The sequence below is a fragment of the Euleptes europaea genome, chromosome 13 (assembly GCF_029931775.1).
Source record: "Euleptes europaea isolate rEulEur1 chromosome 13, rEulEur1.hap1, whole genome shotgun sequence".
Lineage (NCBI taxonomy): Eukaryota > Metazoa > Chordata > Lepidosauria > Squamata > Sphaerodactylidae > Euleptes > Euleptes europaea.
In genome coordinates this window covers 45893650-45911245 of record NC_079324.1, presented here as the reverse complement: position 1 = coordinate 45911245, position 17596 = coordinate 45893650, and the positions used below count along the sequence as shown (strand labels likewise).

The 17596-nt window shown below is 44.8% G+C and overlaps 1 protein-coding gene across 1 annotated transcript in view; it reads left to right on the top strand.

Annotated features, from left to right (window-relative positions):
• The window catches only part of CIT (citron rho-interacting serine/threonine kinase), a 114245-nt gene extending 96950 nt beyond the window's left edge, over positions 1 to 17295 (top strand). Inside the window, exons 36-47 of the mRNA XM_056858944.1 lie at positions 1216 to 1385; positions 3571 to 3651; positions 4224 to 4359; positions 4767 to 4906; positions 5737 to 5829; positions 7699 to 7807; positions 8856 to 8984; positions 10454 to 10534; positions 13107 to 13185; positions 13309 to 13488; positions 15424 to 15727; positions 16142 to 17295. Coding sequence (XP_056714922.1) covers positions 1216 to 1385; positions 3571 to 3651; positions 4224 to 4359; positions 4767 to 4906; positions 5737 to 5829; positions 7699 to 7807; positions 8856 to 8984; positions 10454 to 10534; positions 13107 to 13185; positions 13309 to 13488; positions 15424 to 15727; positions 16142 to 16165 — 1526 coding nt within the window. The 3' untranslated portion in view covers positions 16166 to 17295. The remainder of the gene's footprint in view (positions 1 to 1215; positions 1386 to 3570; positions 3652 to 4223; positions 4360 to 4766; positions 4907 to 5736; positions 5830 to 7698; positions 7808 to 8855; positions 8985 to 10453; positions 10535 to 13106; positions 13186 to 13308; positions 13489 to 15423; positions 15728 to 16141) is intronic.
• The last annotated feature ends 301 nt before the right edge of the window (positions 17296 to 17596 follow it).

Here is a 17596-nt window from a genome sequence, read left to right as displayed (position 1 = left end):
GCTGAAGAGTTTAAGTTGTGCATTTCCTATGCAAAAGGCTCCAGTATATAGCAGGAAAATATATATTTTTTTGCTGTTATAAACTTGCACTGAATTTAAAAAAAATGTATTGCACTTCTGTGTGGGGCTGGAGGCTGAATTATAAGTGTGCTTGGTGTTTTTCTCTGAAAGTACATATTTTTAAAACTCCTTTTATTTTCAGCATTGGTTTACAACGGGGGTCCCCAACATGCCACCTGCTGACACCCTTCCTGGCACCCACCAAGTGTTTGTAGAAAGTGGGTGGGGCTACATTGGGCTCTTGCCCACAGGGCTTCTGATTGGCTGTGTAGATTAAAATGTTTCATTAGCAGCTACCACCAAAGTCTTGGTTTTATTCTCTCTCACTCTGCTTTCCCACTGTGTTTTTAAAATTACCCCTCTTCTCCCCTGCACTTGGGCTTGCTCTGTGCGTTTGGCTCCATCTTCTGTGGCAGCCATTTTGTGGTTGCATACACCACCCTGTGACAGAATTCCAAAGGTGCCTGCAGGCTCAAAAAGGTTGGGGACCCCTGACAAATCTACCATCAATATCAAACCTATGATAAACCGTCTCTTGTTTTAAAGAATAAATAAAACGTCGACACCAGAACATGGGATGTCTTTGCACTATTGCCGTCGCAGTTCCTTTTGGCTTGGCTTCAGCCAGGGGCCAAGCTAAAAGCTTCACTAACTGGGTGGGCTTATGGGAGAGAGAGAGATCGAGTTCAGCAGTGGCAGGAATGGTGTATTTTTCTTAGGGCTGCTGCTTCTTGTTCCTCCCTTTGATCAGAAGAGTCTCTAAGGTATAAAAATAGAATCAATGTCTCTCTTTAATCAGTGTTCCTATTTATGGGGATCTTTTGATCTGGATGTATTTCCCTTTGTTTGTGATGCTAATTCTGAGTTGCATCTGGCTAGAATCATGGCAGAGGGAGGGGGGTGGAGGAGAGGTGATGTTTCCTGGCCTAGCTAGAGTGTGGGTTCTTGCCTGCAGGTTGGAGCACTGCATGTTTCATAACAAGGGGATGGTTAGCATTCTTTTAATCCATTTTCAGATCATGGAAGGTTCCTGTTCTGACAGCGGCCTCGCTAAAAGCAGAGAAAATGGTCTAATGAAGCAGTTTTGGAGCACTAGTCCAGTTCATGTTCGTTATTTTTGTTTCTTTTTTTTCTTTTTAAATGTTAACATCTTAGATGTGCCATATATCTTAAAGTTGGAGTCTCATCCCCATACCACTTGTTGGCCTGGTCGGACCCTCTATTTACTAGCGCCCACTTTTCCTGATAAGCAACGCTGGGTCAGTGCACTGGAGTCCATAGTCGCTGGAGGGAGAGTTTCCAGGGAGAAAGCAGAAGCTGATGCTGTAAGTATAAGCAGGGATATAGCCGGGGGGGGGGGGGTGTGCGCAAAACAGGGGATGCCACCACTCATTGATATTCCAGGCCCCTTTCTTTGAATTTCCCGCTTGTAAAAGAAAATAGAAAAACCAAGCCTTTTCATTTAAAGGTAAAGGTAGTCCCCTGTGCAAACACCGGATCATTCCTGACCCATGGGGTGACGTCACATCCCTATGTTTACTAGGCAGACTATGTTTACGGGATGGTTTGCCATTGCCTACCCCTGTCTACACATTATCCCCAGCAAGCTGGGTACTCATTTTATTGACCTCGGAAGGACAGAAGGCTGAGTCAACCTTGAGCCGGCTACCTGAAACCGATTTCCGTCGGGATTGAACTCAGGTTGAGAGCAGAGGTTGGTCTGCAGTACTGCACCTTACCACTCTGCACCATGGGCCCCTATCCTTTTCGTTTACAAGAGGTATATGTTAGAATTCTAGCCCACTGCTGAGTTTTGTAGTAAGCCAGATTCTCACTTCTGGCTAACTTATTGTAAATCCATTAACTGGTTTGAAAAGCACTGAAGCACTTTTAATGAATACTGTAGTTACAATTATTTAACTAAATAAAAAGCATAATATTATGTTGATTTAGGTGCTTGCAGTTTAATTCATGATGCTCCTTCAGTGTATCACTCCCCTCAGTACATGTACCATAACATTTCTGGCTATGTGTCTGAATAGAAGATTGTTTAATTTTTAACCAGATAGAACGGTCTCAGAATACCAAAATGAATTTTAAAAAAAATAGTGTTTTTTTTTACAGGTGCACATACATGTGCAGTGTAGACACTTACTCGCCACATTTCAGGCACTGTAGAGGCTTGTTCTTACAGTAACATCAAGATCAGATGATGATCAAGGGTACGGACCATGCTGTTCTGGTCTGCACTTGATAAGGCTGTTCATAGCACTGATTGACTGACCCTTGCATCGGTCACCAAGCCACCATTCCCTCCCCCTTTCTTGAAACAGCAGTCAACTGCGAAAAAAGGATTTAAAAAAATAAATCATCAAACAAATATTGAAATGATTCCACTTGCAAGCAGTCCTTGAAAATAACACTCGTGACCATGGCAGTCAGCCTGTGCGAAGTTTGGAGGGAGGGTTAAAGAGCCTTTTGCTTCAAATGTTGTACGAGGGTCAAAGAGGGAGGAAGCAGAATTCCTCCTACAGTTAAAAAATCCTGCACTTGTTCCTGTCCACCTAAATGCAGCCTGCCTTACTGTACTAATAGTATCGCTTGGCAGCTGGCTGTGGGTGATGGGGAGAGAAAGCAAACCTGTCTTCAGAGTGGTTGAGTAGAACGAACAGATGTGCTCACTTATCTTTACCTTTGAGCAGTGGGGAATTTGCTGTCACAGAGTGAGAGTTGGAATTAGTTTTTGACTTCACAGCAAGAGCTCTAAGGAGAAGGAGGAGGTTTGCTGTTGTCCCTTAAAAGCCATGACGGATTGCAGGCACACACTGGACAGTCTTGAACACATGAAGCTGCTTTATACTGAAGCAGACCATTGGTCCATCAATGTCAGTATTGACTACTTAGACTGGCAGCGGCTTTACGAGATCTTAGGCAGAGAAAAGTCTTTCACATCTCCTACTGCCTGGTTCTTGCAACCAGAGATGGCTGGGGTTGAACCTGGGATCTTCTGTATGCCAAGCAGAGACTCTTCCACTGAGCCACTGCCCCTCCCTTAAACAGGTTGTCCCATTTGGAACACATGAAGCTGCCTTATACTGAATGAGACCATCAGTCCATCTAGGTCAGCCTGGCAGTGGCTCTCCAGGGTCTCAGTCAGAGGTCTTTCACATCACCTACCGCCTAATCCTTTTAGCTGGAGATGCCAGGGATTGTACCTGGGACCTTCTGCATCCCAAGTAGAGGCTCTTCCACAGAGCCACCCTCTCACTTTGGGAACATCAAGCAAATAATTATTTTGAAGAAATCCTAGACCAGAACACAAAAGTGAGATTGTGGTGAAGTAGACAGCATAAAGGATGTGTTTGCTGTGCTTGTATCTGTGCTATCTTTTCCGTAAGGACATGTAGCCAGGTCCAGGCAATACCATGGGCACTTTATAGGTGGAATTGAAGAAAATTAGTCATTTCTGACTTGGTCCTTTTCTCTCTTCTCTCCCTTTCTCTTACACAGAAGCTACTTGGAAATTCTTTGCTAAAGCTAGAGGGGGAAGACCGTTTGGATATCAACTGTACATTGCCTTTCAGTGATCAGGTAATGGTGGCATTCAATAACTTGCTAGTGCTGTGCCAGCCTGGAGAATAAGCAATCTAATTTCTTATAGGGAGAATTAGCTTAGTTATAGAATCATAGGGTTGGAAGGGATCACCAGGGTCATCTAGTCCAACCCTTGCACAATGCAGGAAATTCACAACTACCTCCCCCACACACACCCAGTGACCCCTACTCCATGCCCAGAAGATGGCCAAAGGTGCCCTCCCTCTCATGATCTGCCTAAGGTCACTGAATCAGCATTTCTGACAGGTGGCCATCTAGCCTCTGCTTAAAAACCTCCAGGGAAGGAGAGCTCACCACCTCCCGAGGACGCCTGTTCCACCGTCTAACCACTCTTAACTGTTAGAAAGTTCTTCCTAATGTTTAGACGGAAACTCCTTTGGTTTAATTTCAACCCGTTGATTCTGGTCCGACTTTCTGGAGCAATAGGAGTTCTGGACCTCCTATTGAAATTTTCTTCCATTCGCTGGTTTGCTGCATATACGTTTAGAGCACCTTCGCAGCATCTTTCTGCATTGGTTGATGAATGTCTTTATAAATTCCATTTGCAGGTAGTTCTGGTGGGTGCCGAGGAAGGTCTTTATGCCCTGAACGTATTGAAAAACTCCTTAACCCATGTGCCTGGGATTGGTGCGGTCTTCCAAGTGCACCTCATCAAAGACCTGGAGAAATTACTCATGATAGCAGGTAGGGATCAAGAAGACACATTTCCTTTTTGATGGCAGGTTCTTACTGGCTTATTTGCTAGTGAATCCTACCACCTCCACCTTGTTCGGTTTTGGAATCGTGCTGCTTTTGTAAGACACTTCTCTTGCTTTTGGATGTAAATGTCTTGAGCTGCTTTCATATTTGATCCTCCGACCTTTAATTGCCCTGCCTCCTGAAGTTATTAATAGAATGAGTTCCACTACTAAGTCAACTCCAAACTAAGGTACATCTTTCCGCCCAGACCACAGAGATATGGCCAGAAGGGGCCAGGGAGAGAGAGCTTTGACTCCTTCGCTCCTCAGTTTAGCTGCTTGGCCGGAATTTCTTTTGTTCTCCTTCTTTAGCTTAGATGTTGTTAACGTGTCTCCGGTGCTGTTCTTACTCAGGAGAAGAGAGGGCTCTGTGTCTTGTCGATGTGAAGAAAGTGAAGCAGTCTCTGGCCCAGTCCCACCTGCCAGCTCAGCCTGACGTCTCACCAAATATTTTTGAGGCTGTCAAAGGATGCCACCTTTTTGCTTGCGGCAAGGTAGGGTCTTCCAGCAATTTGTTCATATATTAGCAGAATGATCCCAGGAACGTTTTGCTGTCATCTTGGAGGGAGTTGCCAAGCCTTGTCTCAGATCTTTCATTGTGCTCCACAGCCAGCTGGCATATTTGCCCTTACAGTGCCTGTGGAGAGGGATGCTCAGGGCCTGCACACAGGGAATAAGTGGGAGTACTGGAGCATCTACTGTTGCTCATTAATATCAGTATTAGCAGTAGTATATTAACAAGTGAAATGATACCTCAGATGGTTGCACTGTGTTGAGCTAGGAGGCAAATTTTGCCTTCTCTGCAGCGGTGTCCCTTTTCTTGCAGAGGTGTGAATGGCAACCTTTCTTCCATACTCAGGACACCATTAGGGTGGGGGCTAGACCTGCTCACTTCCCAGGGTGGATCACAATAGCCCAGTTGTTGAGAATTCCTCCTCCTATCTGCTGCACTAGGGCCATCCTGAATCTTGGTCACATTCAAGTGTGACAGGATGTTGCGAAAGTATTGTTGCTGTTAACACGTGCAAAAAAGTGCTTTACAATTGGGGGCAGGAAGAAAAATGCAGGGGGACTGCCTTGCTTACAGTGATCAAGACGCTGAAAATGCAATGAAGGGGGAGCAGAAAGGAAAGCGGGGCTGAACAGGTTGTTTAATTGAGACTTCAATAGAAATATTTCATTTAAGTAAAGTTTGCAGGTGGTCAGAATTTTTTTTTCTTCTGTTTTCAGTGTAAGTAAAACCCCAAAAATCTTTGGGACAAGTGCATCAGCAATGACTGAAAACACTTTACAGCTAATGCTGGCTATTTTCTCTCTCTCCTAGATTGAGAATGGGCTATGCATCTGTGCAGCCATGCCCAGCAAAGTGGTGGTTCTGCGTTACAACGAGAGCCTCAGCAAGTTCTGCATCCGGAAGGTAATGTCTGCTGATTCCATCCCTTCAATGAGAGCTGATCCCAGCCCTGGAAAGATGTGTAGGGTTCCAACTAGCTTGACCGTGTTTCCATTACTCCATTGCCTAGCTTTCTTATCCATCCATTTTTATCAGTTGCAACAGTTCAGGGACACCATTGTAGCAGTGTTGCCTAGTGGTTAAGAGCAGCAGACGCTAATCTGCAGAACTGGATTGGTTTCCCCGCTCCTCCACATGAAGCCAGCTGGATGACCTTGGGCTAGTTACAGTTCTTTCTGAACTCTCTCGGCCCTACCTACCTCACAAGGTGTCTATTATGGGGAGAGGAAGGGAAGGGGATTGCAAGCCGCTTTGAGACTCCTTAAAGGTAGAGAAAAGCAGGGTATAAAAACCAGCTCTTCTTCTTTTTCGTTTACCTCCATGATGGAAATGTCTAACTGTATCTCAGCACAACAACATGCTTATCCAAGAGGGATTTAGTAGTGACCTTTTAGCTTTCTGACACTATTATGTGATTGCTTTTTTTTTTTAAGCTTTTTCTTTTTGTGGTGGGGCTGTGGCTCAGTAACAGAGCATTTGCTTTGCAGGCAGCAGGTCCCAGGTTTAGTCTCTCTGCCACCTCCAATCAAAAGGATCAGGAAGTAAATGGTATGAAAGGCTTCTGCTTGGGATCCTGGAATGGTGCTCCTGGGCAGAATAGACAATACTGACCTTGGTAGACCAATAGACTGACTCAATATAAGGCAGCTTCATGTGTTAATCCTTTTGGTTTTTAAATTGTATTCCAGAGAACCTTGGATTTCCTCAGAAGCTAACCATAGTTTCCTGCATGAATAGATCAGTAATGATGGACAAGCTTTCCTCGTACATAGCTTGCCCATCCACAGTCATTCCTTTCCTGCTATAGAAAAGAGCAAGAGTCCAGTCGCAATTTTCTGGCAGGGTATGAGCTTTTGTGAGCCACAGCTCACTTCTTAAGATACCTGAAGAAGTGAGCTGTGGCTCACGAAAGCTCATATACCCTGTCAGAAATTTTGTTAGTCTTTTAAGGTACTACTGGACTCTTGCTCTTTTCTACTGCTAGTGACAGACTAACACGGCTACCCATCGTGTTCCTGCTATGTGCAGCTGCAGTCTTCTTCAACACAAACTTGTTTAATGCAGAGCAGTGATCAGACAGAGAAGGCCTGACCTACCTAAAATGATTTGCTACTTGGAATCCTTGGGAATGGGTAGAGTTTCTGTGGCCAAAGACTTGGATGCAGAAAGGATTCCTTAAATTAAGAGATCAAATTAAAACCACTGATCCTTGGCAGTAAGTTGTTCTGCTGTCCACGTCAACACAGTCCAAATTATATGACTAGATTCAGGTATTAAAGTTAACCATCATAAAGCAGGATAGCTCATTCATTGCCAGCTGGAGCTTCTGATTAGTCATCATAATCGAAACAAGACTCTACTCCTGAAGTTACAAAAAGCATGAATGAGGGTTCTGAATCAGTTAAAAGGCTTCATGACTGTGGCACCTTCATTATAATACCTTAGTTGGAGTGTTGTGTTCTGTTCTGGGCACTGTAAAGGAAGAGGAATATGGTTATTGGAAGGATACAGTGGGTGACTACATCATTAGAGTGGGGATTTGAAATCCTTCCTGCCTCAACATCTAATGTGATATTATTTCCAGTAGCTCCCCAGAAGCGAAATCAAGTGTGCCTTAAATGCCAGTCTAGAAATCCCAACTGTGTGTTGCATTAAGTGACTGAAGCTAAACAGATTCCTAGCCACCACGGGTAGCCAACAGGCAATGTATTGTATCAGGTCTGCCTGTCTAACCTACACTTGTATTCCTTTGATTTGTCTTTTCTCTTGCAGGAGATTGAAACTTCAGAGCCCTGCAGCTGTATCCACTTCACCAATTACAGCATCATCATTGGAACCAACAAATTTTATGAAATTGAGATGAAGCAGTATACCCTTGAGGGTAGGGTTTGCTTCCTATGCCTTATGTTCTTATTGAGGGAAAGAGACTGCATATGGTGTGATAACTGGCAGGGGATGGCTGTCACCTTCCTACCTAACCTTTCTGGATTGGTTGACACCCATGGGACAAAGCAGTCCTTAGGAAATCAGTGGACCCGGCAGCATTGATTCAGAGACAAGGATCTGGGCTAGAACTGGTATATATCCAAAGGGCAAGGCAGCAGCAATACACTTCCTCCCCTGAGCCCTGCCCTCATCCCAGGACATATTTTCATTGTGCCAACAAATTCCTAAATTTAGCTTAAAGGCAAAACAGCAGCAGTGTGGTACACCCTCTAACAAACTTGTAACTTCTGTAACAAACTTTTGCTGAATAATACACATGGAGGATTCAGTGATGAATTGTGCCTCTTTGAAGTGGCTCAGTGGTAGAAGATCTGATTTGTGAATAGAAGATCTCAGTTCAATCCAATCCCTGGCATCTTCTGTTTATAGGCGATGTGAAAGACCTCTCTTGATAGCCTGGAGAGCTGCTGCCTGTCAGTTTAGATAATACTGACCTTGGATAGACCAGTAACCTACCTCAGTATAAGGCAGCTTCATGTATTCAAGAGGGTGTTTGTGGGAATTTAATTAAATGTTTCCCAGACGGGGTTTTTTGTTGATTCACGCTAACTTAAGAGAAGGGGTGACTGTGCTCCCTTACCCTTCTCTGAGCTAAGAAGAAGGGAACTTGAGAATAGCAGCAACTTTGTCCTAATTAAGATTTTAGGAGGGGGTTGAAGATGTCCAGAGGTATTGCCAACCCTAGACAAATATCTCAATATACAGATCCTTGTACACACAACTGTATGTGAGGATCTGTGTGTTCTCACCTATTGAACAGATGATCAATGTTGGGGTTTGGGGGTGGGGGTAGAGCGAGCTTAGCAGACCTGATTTTATAAAGTGAGAATTCCAGGCTAGCAGTTGATGAGTTTTACCATGAAACAGAGACTGATATTACCTTGAAACAGAGACTGATATTACCTTTCTTCCAATTATTTTAGAATTCCTGGATAAGAATGACCATACCTTGGCTTCTGCTGTGTTTGCGTCATCCACCAACAGCTTTCCAATCAATATCATCCAGGTGAATCCCACAGGGCAGAGGGAAGAGTATCTGCTTTGCTTTCATGGTAAGTCTGGCGTGTTGCTGTTGGCCTGGCCTATGTTTGTCATGTGCAGTCCTTTTAGGATCGAGGGATTCTGCCGACACTGATCTTGAGGAAGTGATTTCTCCATCATGGTGTGGTTCAAAAGCATGTTAGTGCTTAGTAGCCAACTGGTGAGATTATAAACAATAAAAGGTGTTGCCATAACAGTTGTTCCTTCTGTTGAGTTTGGTCAGGGTTTTGTTGTTGTTCTGGATAGTATAACACATTATTCAGATATAGCACCACGTCATTCCTGACCCATGGGGTGATGTCACATCCTGATGTTTTCTAGGCAGACTTTGTTTACATGGTGGTTTGCCAGTGCCTTCCCTAGTCATCTTCCCTTTACCCCCAGCAAGCTGGGTACTCATTTTACCGACCTTGGAAGGATGGAAAGCTGAGTCAACCTTGAGCCAGCTACCTGAAACCAACTTCCGTCGGGATCGAACTCGGGTTGTGAGGAGAGCTTGGACTGCAGTACTGCAGTTTACCGCTCTGTGCCACAGGGCTCTTCAGATATTGGATGGCAACAATTAAAGGGAATAATTGTGTTCTTCTGTGGACAGAAAGGGATATGGCAGTGTGATCTAGCCAGGGAATCCAGAGCTTGTCTCCCTCCCTACTGCCTCCTGGCGCTGAGGAGGGAGGCCAAGTGAAAAGTGCACCTTCCAGGTAACAGAATTCAGCCTTGGAGGATGAGAAGCATGCCACTTTCTTCCCTCGTAGTGGTGTGACTGCTGGATAAGTGGATCAGGGGAAGCTAAAACCACAGGAGTATTGGGATTTGGCGAAGACGTTTAGCAACCTGCAGCTCTGTTTGAATATTCTGAACATTGCCTCAATTGCCTGTTGTTGCTAGGTTTGAAATAGCTTAAGGGGATTTCTTTTGGACAGTGACACTTTACAGCCTGCGTTGTTTTGTTAAAATTTAGACATTTCTGGAGTTCAGAGTTCATACATGAGCTTTTCTTGGGTGCCCAGACCTGCTAAATTTTGAAAATGAAACTATATCAAACATATTTCGGTCCATGATCTAGGCCTTTCCCAAGTAATTTATTCCTCTGTCCGTTGTAATTTGCAGTCGCTGTTTCTGTAAGAATAATTGAACTCCTGACTGGTGGCAGAGTGGGCTTTATTTTTTCTAAGAGTAACCTCTTTATAGAGGAAGTCCTGTGGCAATTTAAACGATGTAACAGATCTGCATGTATCTGATGACCTGTGGACTTTGTGGAGCAGGTCTTTCCCATGACTCCCTGCTGCTGCAGCCCACTGACTCTATCCTCTCAAGGAATGTTGCAGGGGTTTGGAAAGCCCTGTGGGGTATGCATGGCTTGCTGCACTGATCTGAGGCCTTTGGGAGAAGAGTCAAGGAGACTGTTTGGCTCTTCAGGTGTGGTGGATTGTCAAAATGAGTTGAGATGACGCTGATCAGAATCGTTGGTTCTCTGCAGAGTTTGGTGTCTTTGTCGACTCCTACGGGAGGCGGAGTCGCTCAGATGACTTGAAATGGAGTCGCCTGCCTTTAGCATTTGGTAAGTGCTGTGTGATTTCTTTATTCGTTTCATTGCTCCGTACACCGTGTTCTGAAATGCTGTGGGATTGTAGAAATAGCTGATAAAATAACCTCTTTTTCTGGAAGAAAGCACAATTTTTTAAAAAGAGAATATTGAGGCTAAATGGACCCATTGACCTTTCCAAATTAAGAACCAAATTAAAAATTAATTAGAGACTTTATGGCAGTAAAATCTTTTACTGCACCTTGAATATATTGGAAACTCCTGAACATCTGACCTTTTCATGTCAGAAGGAAAGTGAGAACTTTTTGCAGTTTATAGTGGATGCTGTAACTTGCTTGTCTTTAATACTTAATGCTAGAGGAGTTAGCACAAAAATTGTGAGGCATCTTAGAAGAAGAAAATCTAATGGGGCTCCCAGGCCAAATCAGCTTCCTACCGCAATTGCCAGCTTAGGCAGTACGTGAAGGAATTTGCAACTTTATTATTTCAAGCATTTCTATCCCACATTTACTTCATTTATATCTTAGAACTTTAAGGCAGTTTATAATTTCGGGATGGCAGCATCTGGGACATTAGGCCAGGGATTTGGTAATGGGGCTTGCTTTGGCCCACCACCAGCCATCTCTTCCTCAACGAGCTCTGTAAAACTACCTAGGACACCGAACCTTTTTTTAAATAGTTGGGTCTTCAAACAGCATGTTAATGGATTTTATTGGGGCTTGAGCTGTCATAGATTGTGGAAAGAATAGATAGAAAAAGATCAGATCAAATATTGGATTCAGAATTTAGTAAGCAAGCTAAGAATCTTTCTGCCAACAGCAAGGTCGTTTGCATAAGGATTGAGTTGCATAATTCATTTTTGAATGTAAACACTAAAAGCTGGAGTATTTTAGTGCAGAGTTGGTAACCCTCAAGCTATGCAATTTCTCTCTGGCTTTTGATCATGATAGATAGGGTGGCAAAAAGAGATCTAGGTAAGTATTTATTGTGTGTGGACATGGGAATATGAATGGGGCGGGACTGGTCTGAAGCTCCTCCTGAAAATACCAAAGCAATTACAAAAAGAGATCCACAAACAAGAGCCTTAGGAAATAGATGTTTATTTACATGCATGCCACCAGGGAGAGAGAGGGCTACATACAGAGATATATAAATGTATAATGTGTGTGTGTGTGTAAAGTGCCATCAAATCGCAGACAACTTATGGCAACCCAGTAGTGTTTTCAAGGCAAGAGGCTAACAGAGGTGGTTTGCCATTGCCTTCCTGCATAGCGACCCTGGTATTCTTTGTTGGTCTCCCATCCAAATACTAGCCAGGACCGACCCTGCTTAGCCTCTGGGATCTGATGAGATCAAACATATGAATATATATATTTTAAGGTGCCATTAGGAATCCAAATTCAGTATTACATTATGCATAGAATATCAGATGTACAGATGATCAACATCTCTGTACATTACATTACAGAAAACCTTTAGTCTCCCCTGGCTTCTGGAAGGCAGTCCCAGTTCTTCAGGAAAGCTCCCTTCCTTTGGCAAGGGACTGTCTCCACACCACACACTATCTCACAATCAAGAAGCAGAGCCTAAACACCGTGTATTTCTCTGGTGCCTTCAGAGGATTTTTCTTCCTGCATCCCTTTTTTCCTCCTGACATGCTCCCAACTAGGGACCCTTCATATGGGCTGGGAGGGGAGAGAGTTTGGTAGTATCGTCATCCTTATAGCCGGGCCTGTCATGAAGTCTGGGCCCTGAGCCAAGGGATGCGACAAGATGCTAAAGAACTTAGCACAGTGACTGAAGAGCCGGCACATCCTTTGTCCTCCCCCCTTCTCCCCCCACCCCATCTCCCACCCCAGGAAGAAGGATGCAGAGTTGCGGCATGTTTCCAGCTGCTCCTTTCTTCCTGGGATGCAGCAAGACTACCTGGCCAGTTGACAATAGTGTTAATTCCCACACTTCTTTCAGCTTCTTCTTGCCACTGCAGTACAAAGAGATGACAGAATCACAATTCACCTCCTTCCCAGTTCATGAGTGTGTGTATGTGTGTGGGGGGGGTGTCTTTTGGTCTGAGCTGGAGGCCAGAGAACCCCCTCCTTCACTTTAGAGGGATCATTCTAGAGTTGGCTCCTGCTCCAGGATGAGGAGTCGTCCCAGGGGGATTTGGAAGGTCTTCCCAAAGCCACAGGAAGCAAGCATTTACAGCAGTGGTTCCCAACCTTTTTTTGACCAGGGACCACTAGGACTTTTTTGTTTGGTGCAGGGACCCCAAGGTTCAAAATAAAAATTCTGAGAATTTGAAAATAAACTTTAATCATAACTGTTAGTTAAACATTAAACTTAGTATAATATTTGAATATATATTTTTATAATAGAGAACTTTTAATTGAAAATATTAATTTATTATGGGTTTATAACTTTGTTTCGCGGACCTTAATTTAGTTCTCGCGGACCCCTGGTTGGGAACCAGTGATTTACAGGAAGAGATTTCTTTTTCTTCCTTTTGGTTTGGAGCCAGGCAAAGTAATGTTCTTCTACACGTTCCTAGACTAGGATCCACTAACATTGGTACTTGGTGCTGTTGCAGCTTACAGGGAGCCTTATCTCTTTGTGACGCACTTCAACTCCCTTGAAGTGATTGAGATTCAAGCACGTGCTTCCCTCGGGTAAGTGGATGCCCAGCTTTGCTTGCCCTTGGCGTTCCCATAACCAGGGAGGGAAGATCAGTCTTGGACCTTGTTCTAAGGGTAGCAGCCTAAAGACACAGTTTCATTCCCTCCTCCCCTCAGCACTCCGGCTCGAGCCCACTTGGATATTCCAAGCCCTCGCTATCTGGGGCCAGCGATTTCATCGGGGGCAATTTATCTGGCCTCTTCCTACCAGGACAAACTAAGAGTTATTTGCTGTAAGGGGAACCTAGTAAAGGAATCAAACAACGAGCACCACCGAGGATCCTCTACTACACGCAGGTAGGAAGCTGTTATGAATATGAATAATATAGGTAGGTATCATTTACAACGTGGAGAGATTCTGGGCCCACGTCCCAAGGAGCCAACAAGTTAAAGTTTGGCAGGGGAGAATACAGCAAGGGCAGGAATGGTACGGATAACTCGGTGTGATTAATGACGAAATGCTGCTGCATGTACTTTAGGTTTCAGTGTGAGTGGGAATGAAGACTTGGGAGGGCTTTTATAGAAAAGGGTTTGGGGAAAGGATATTGAAGGAAGAGGCCATGCTACAGAGGTTCTGGACAGGAGAAGTTCCAGGCATAAGAAACAATGAGAATAGGTGAAGTCACTGAAGAGAGACTTAGGTCTCTTCAGTAGAATGATAAGAGCAGGATAAATGTTTGCCACAGACATGAATACAATAGGAAAGCAGAAAGTCTGAATAAAGGACACATGAACTGTAAAGAGATGGATGAAGAATCTGAATACAGAAGGTGAGAAACCATAAAAAGATGACATAGAATTCAAGGACAGTTGTTGTTTGCAGTGAAGGTTGAGGTGTGATACGAGAGATTCTGTAAAGACAAGTGCATAGACCTGAATTTTAGGTAGGGAGTGGGGAGACCAGGTTCCCACTAACAAACTCACTGGATGACCTTGGGCTAGTCTCCCTCTCCCGCTGGAGAGCCAGCATGGTATAGTGGTTAAGAGCGGTGGTTTGGAGCGGTGGACTCTGATCTGGAGCAGCAGATGTTTATCTGGTGAACCGGGCTGGTTTCCCCACTCCTACACATGAAGCCAGATGAGGGACCTTGGGCTAGTCACACTCTTTCAGCCCCACCTACCTCACAGGGTGTCTGTTGTGGGGTGGGGAAGAGAAGGTGATTGTAAGCTGGTTTGATTCTTCCTTAAGTGGTAGAGAAAGTTGGCATATAAAAACCAACTCTTCTTCTTCAGCCTAGCCTACCTCACAGAGTAGTTATGAGGATAAAAAGGATAAAAAGGAGAGGAGAGACCCATGTATGCCACCCTGAGCTCCTTGGAAGAAGGACGGAGTAAAATGTACTAAATAAACAAATATAGGAGGCCAGATGAGGAGTTTAGTTTTGGACATATTGCATTTGAGACAGTTGTGAGAGGTCTAGGTAGTAGCATCAGGAAAGCATCGGGAAGAGGTCTAGGGTAGAGACAGTGAGCTGGGCATTGTCGTGAAGGTGACCCCTGAAAGCTGTAGGATTTGATGACGTTACCCATTATTCAAAGAAAATAACAGTTGCTCAAGAACAGGGCCCCATGGGAACCCCAGCACAGTGGGGCAAGGCTGAGGAAGACCTGCAGCTGAAACACTGGAGGAGAAATATGATGGGTACAAACAGAGAATCCCTAAGATCTGGGAGACATCAGTCAAAAAGCATGCTATTGACTTTTATCGAGGTGAGGGCCAAGCCGAGGCCCGTAGATACAGCAGCAAGATGCCAGTTCTTTTAGTGAGGACAGTTTCAATGGGGGGCTGAGGGTGGACGCCTCCAAATGAAAAGAGAAAGTTAAGATATTTGGGAGTAAATCTGGAAATTTGAAGGTGAAGGGTAGAAGGGGTCAAAGTGTAGGCAGAAGGCAGACTTTTTTTGAGAATGGGGGACCATTTATGTTGGAGTTGGGAAGCTGCTGGAGAAGGAGAGGATGCTGATATGGTGGGAAGTAGATAATGGGAGAAATGGCAACTAGGTGGGACAAGCTCAAGGGGGCACCTGGAGGGGTCTGCCATCTACAAGAGAAGGTAAATTGCAGAACTAGTTCATTCAGAAAACAGTTCTTGATTTTAAACTCTGGTTTTAGATGGTTCAGTTAAGGCCTTTTCAGCAAGGTAAGGCAGGGGAATTTTACTTCTTTAAATAAAAACATAACTTTAAGGTTTTTGTCACTCAGCTGTCCGCGTCCATTGTTTTTGAATGACAGCAGCCCGAATAAGAGAGGTCCCCCAACATATAACGAGCACATAACCAAGCGGGTAGCATCAAGCCCTGGACCTCCGGAAGGTCCAAGCCACCCTCGAGAGCCAAGCACACCCCATCGCTATCGAGAGGGAAGGACGGAGCTGCGTCGGGACAAGTCTCCTGGGCGTCCACTAGAGAGAGAGAAATCTCCTGGCAGGGTTCTCAGCACCCGCAGGGAAAGGTCCCCTGGGAGACTGTTTGAAGACGCCAGCCGGGGACGGATGCAAGTGGGTGGTGCGAGGACTCCCCTCTCCCAAGTCAACAAGGTAAGTTGTAGATTGGGCTGAAGGCATCCTGCCAAGGGAGAAGGGGCCACTTCTGTTACGCATTTGAGCCTCGCAGTTTTAAATTGTAGCAAATGCCAAAAGGTGAGATTGTCCCACCTAATAAAAAATATCTTCCATATAGAACAATATTATTGTGGTCTCTTGCAGTGGGGAGCTATGGACAGAAGGGATAGAAAAGCCCTTGTTAGGAATGAGACGGTTGAGAACATTTTGGAGGAAATTCACACCATCTGTCCCAGAGAAACTAAAAAAGCTGAACTAGTAGCCTCCTTTACTCTTGGAAAGAGCATACATTGAATCTCCACCTAGGGCTTCTGAAAAGAATGCAGCTTCTAGAAATTGCAGGGTTTATCTCCTAAAGTTGCCTGTCTTTTTTTCCTCTACCAAAAATAGGTCTGGGACCAATCTTCAGTATAAGCTACACAAGCCACCCTCAACCTTGAACTGCAGGAAGAACCAAGGAAATGTACTGAGTCAATGTACTTCCCTACTGGGCTGTCCAGCAACCCAGCCCAACCGCCACTGAACCCAAGACACATCTGGCAGCAGGATCCAAATCCATCAGGACTTGAGTTGCTTGCAAGGATTGTCCACATCTCGGTTTATTTTCCTGCAGCTTCCTGCAGTTGGGTTCTCTCCTCCCTCCCCCCACCCCCCTCTTTTTGGGCACTTTGTACTACCGTTGCTCTTTCAGACAGTTCATGAACTTTTTATACTTCGCTTTTAGCCTTTTACCAGCCCCGCTTGAGGAAGTTGGATGGGATGAGAATCTCACCCCAAGCCTGAAAAGCGGCTATCAGCATTTAGGAAAGATGCTGGAAATCTGAGAAGGCCTCGCGATCAGCACAGGTCATAGCAATTGTGTCTCGGTACCCAGCATCCATTGGCTTCTGCTACAGAGCTTTAGAGAAATCCTGAGCACTTTTGTTCATCTGCTGCTTCCAAAGCCTTTTGGAATTTTAGTATTCCCAGAAAAATAGCCCTAAGGGCAGCTCTGTGGTCAGCTGGGTTATGGGGAAGGGAATGTCCTGTTTTAGCTATATCCCCAAACATCCCCTGATCACACAGAAGTGGTCACGCTCCTGTACCCTCTCCCGCTGCATCAAAGCAGCGCAGAGGTGTAAGACCTCCCCTACCCAGGTTTTCTGCATGGCAGCTCCCTGCATGCTTACTGCAACACCATCATCCTGGCTGCGGTCTCCTTTTCAGTTGCTTCGCTAGATATTGTATCTTGTACCTCCCGTGTTAACGAAACTGAAGCCTTTATAGATTATGCTGCAACAATAACCATCATTGTTCACTGGGGAAAGTGGCACTGAAGGAGAGCGACTGAGCTTACAGTTCTTGATCACACGACACAGAACTTTACGAGGCATGACGACATTTCCATCCCCAGCCAGCGCTAGACAGGATCCTGTTTGCAAACAGTGTAATACTGGATATCGGCCAAGGCAAAGCTACGCCACCTTTGCTCCAGTGGCATAACCAGCGCTCAACCACTCTTAATTAAGGAACCACTCTTAAAACATGAGCGAGAACAGGAAAAAAAAAACACATCACACCGTGCCAAAAAAAAAAGCCTTTCATGGTGTGGTCCATGCCTTTTTATACACCGTAAAGAATCGCCCTCTCCTGGCAGTAGAGGGCACAGGCAACTCGATAGCTTTGGCAGATTCCAAACATCTCTCCATTCCTCAATGCCTCTGATTGCAAGACCTTTATCGCTTCTCGCTCTTGGGTGTTGAGCGCACCGAGCCAAATTTACTTCCAAGTTAGGCTTTGGCCATTTGAATTTGCTTTAGCCACATTTCTCTCCAAGTTGGCAAGAGCAAGCCAGCCCTTCTCTTC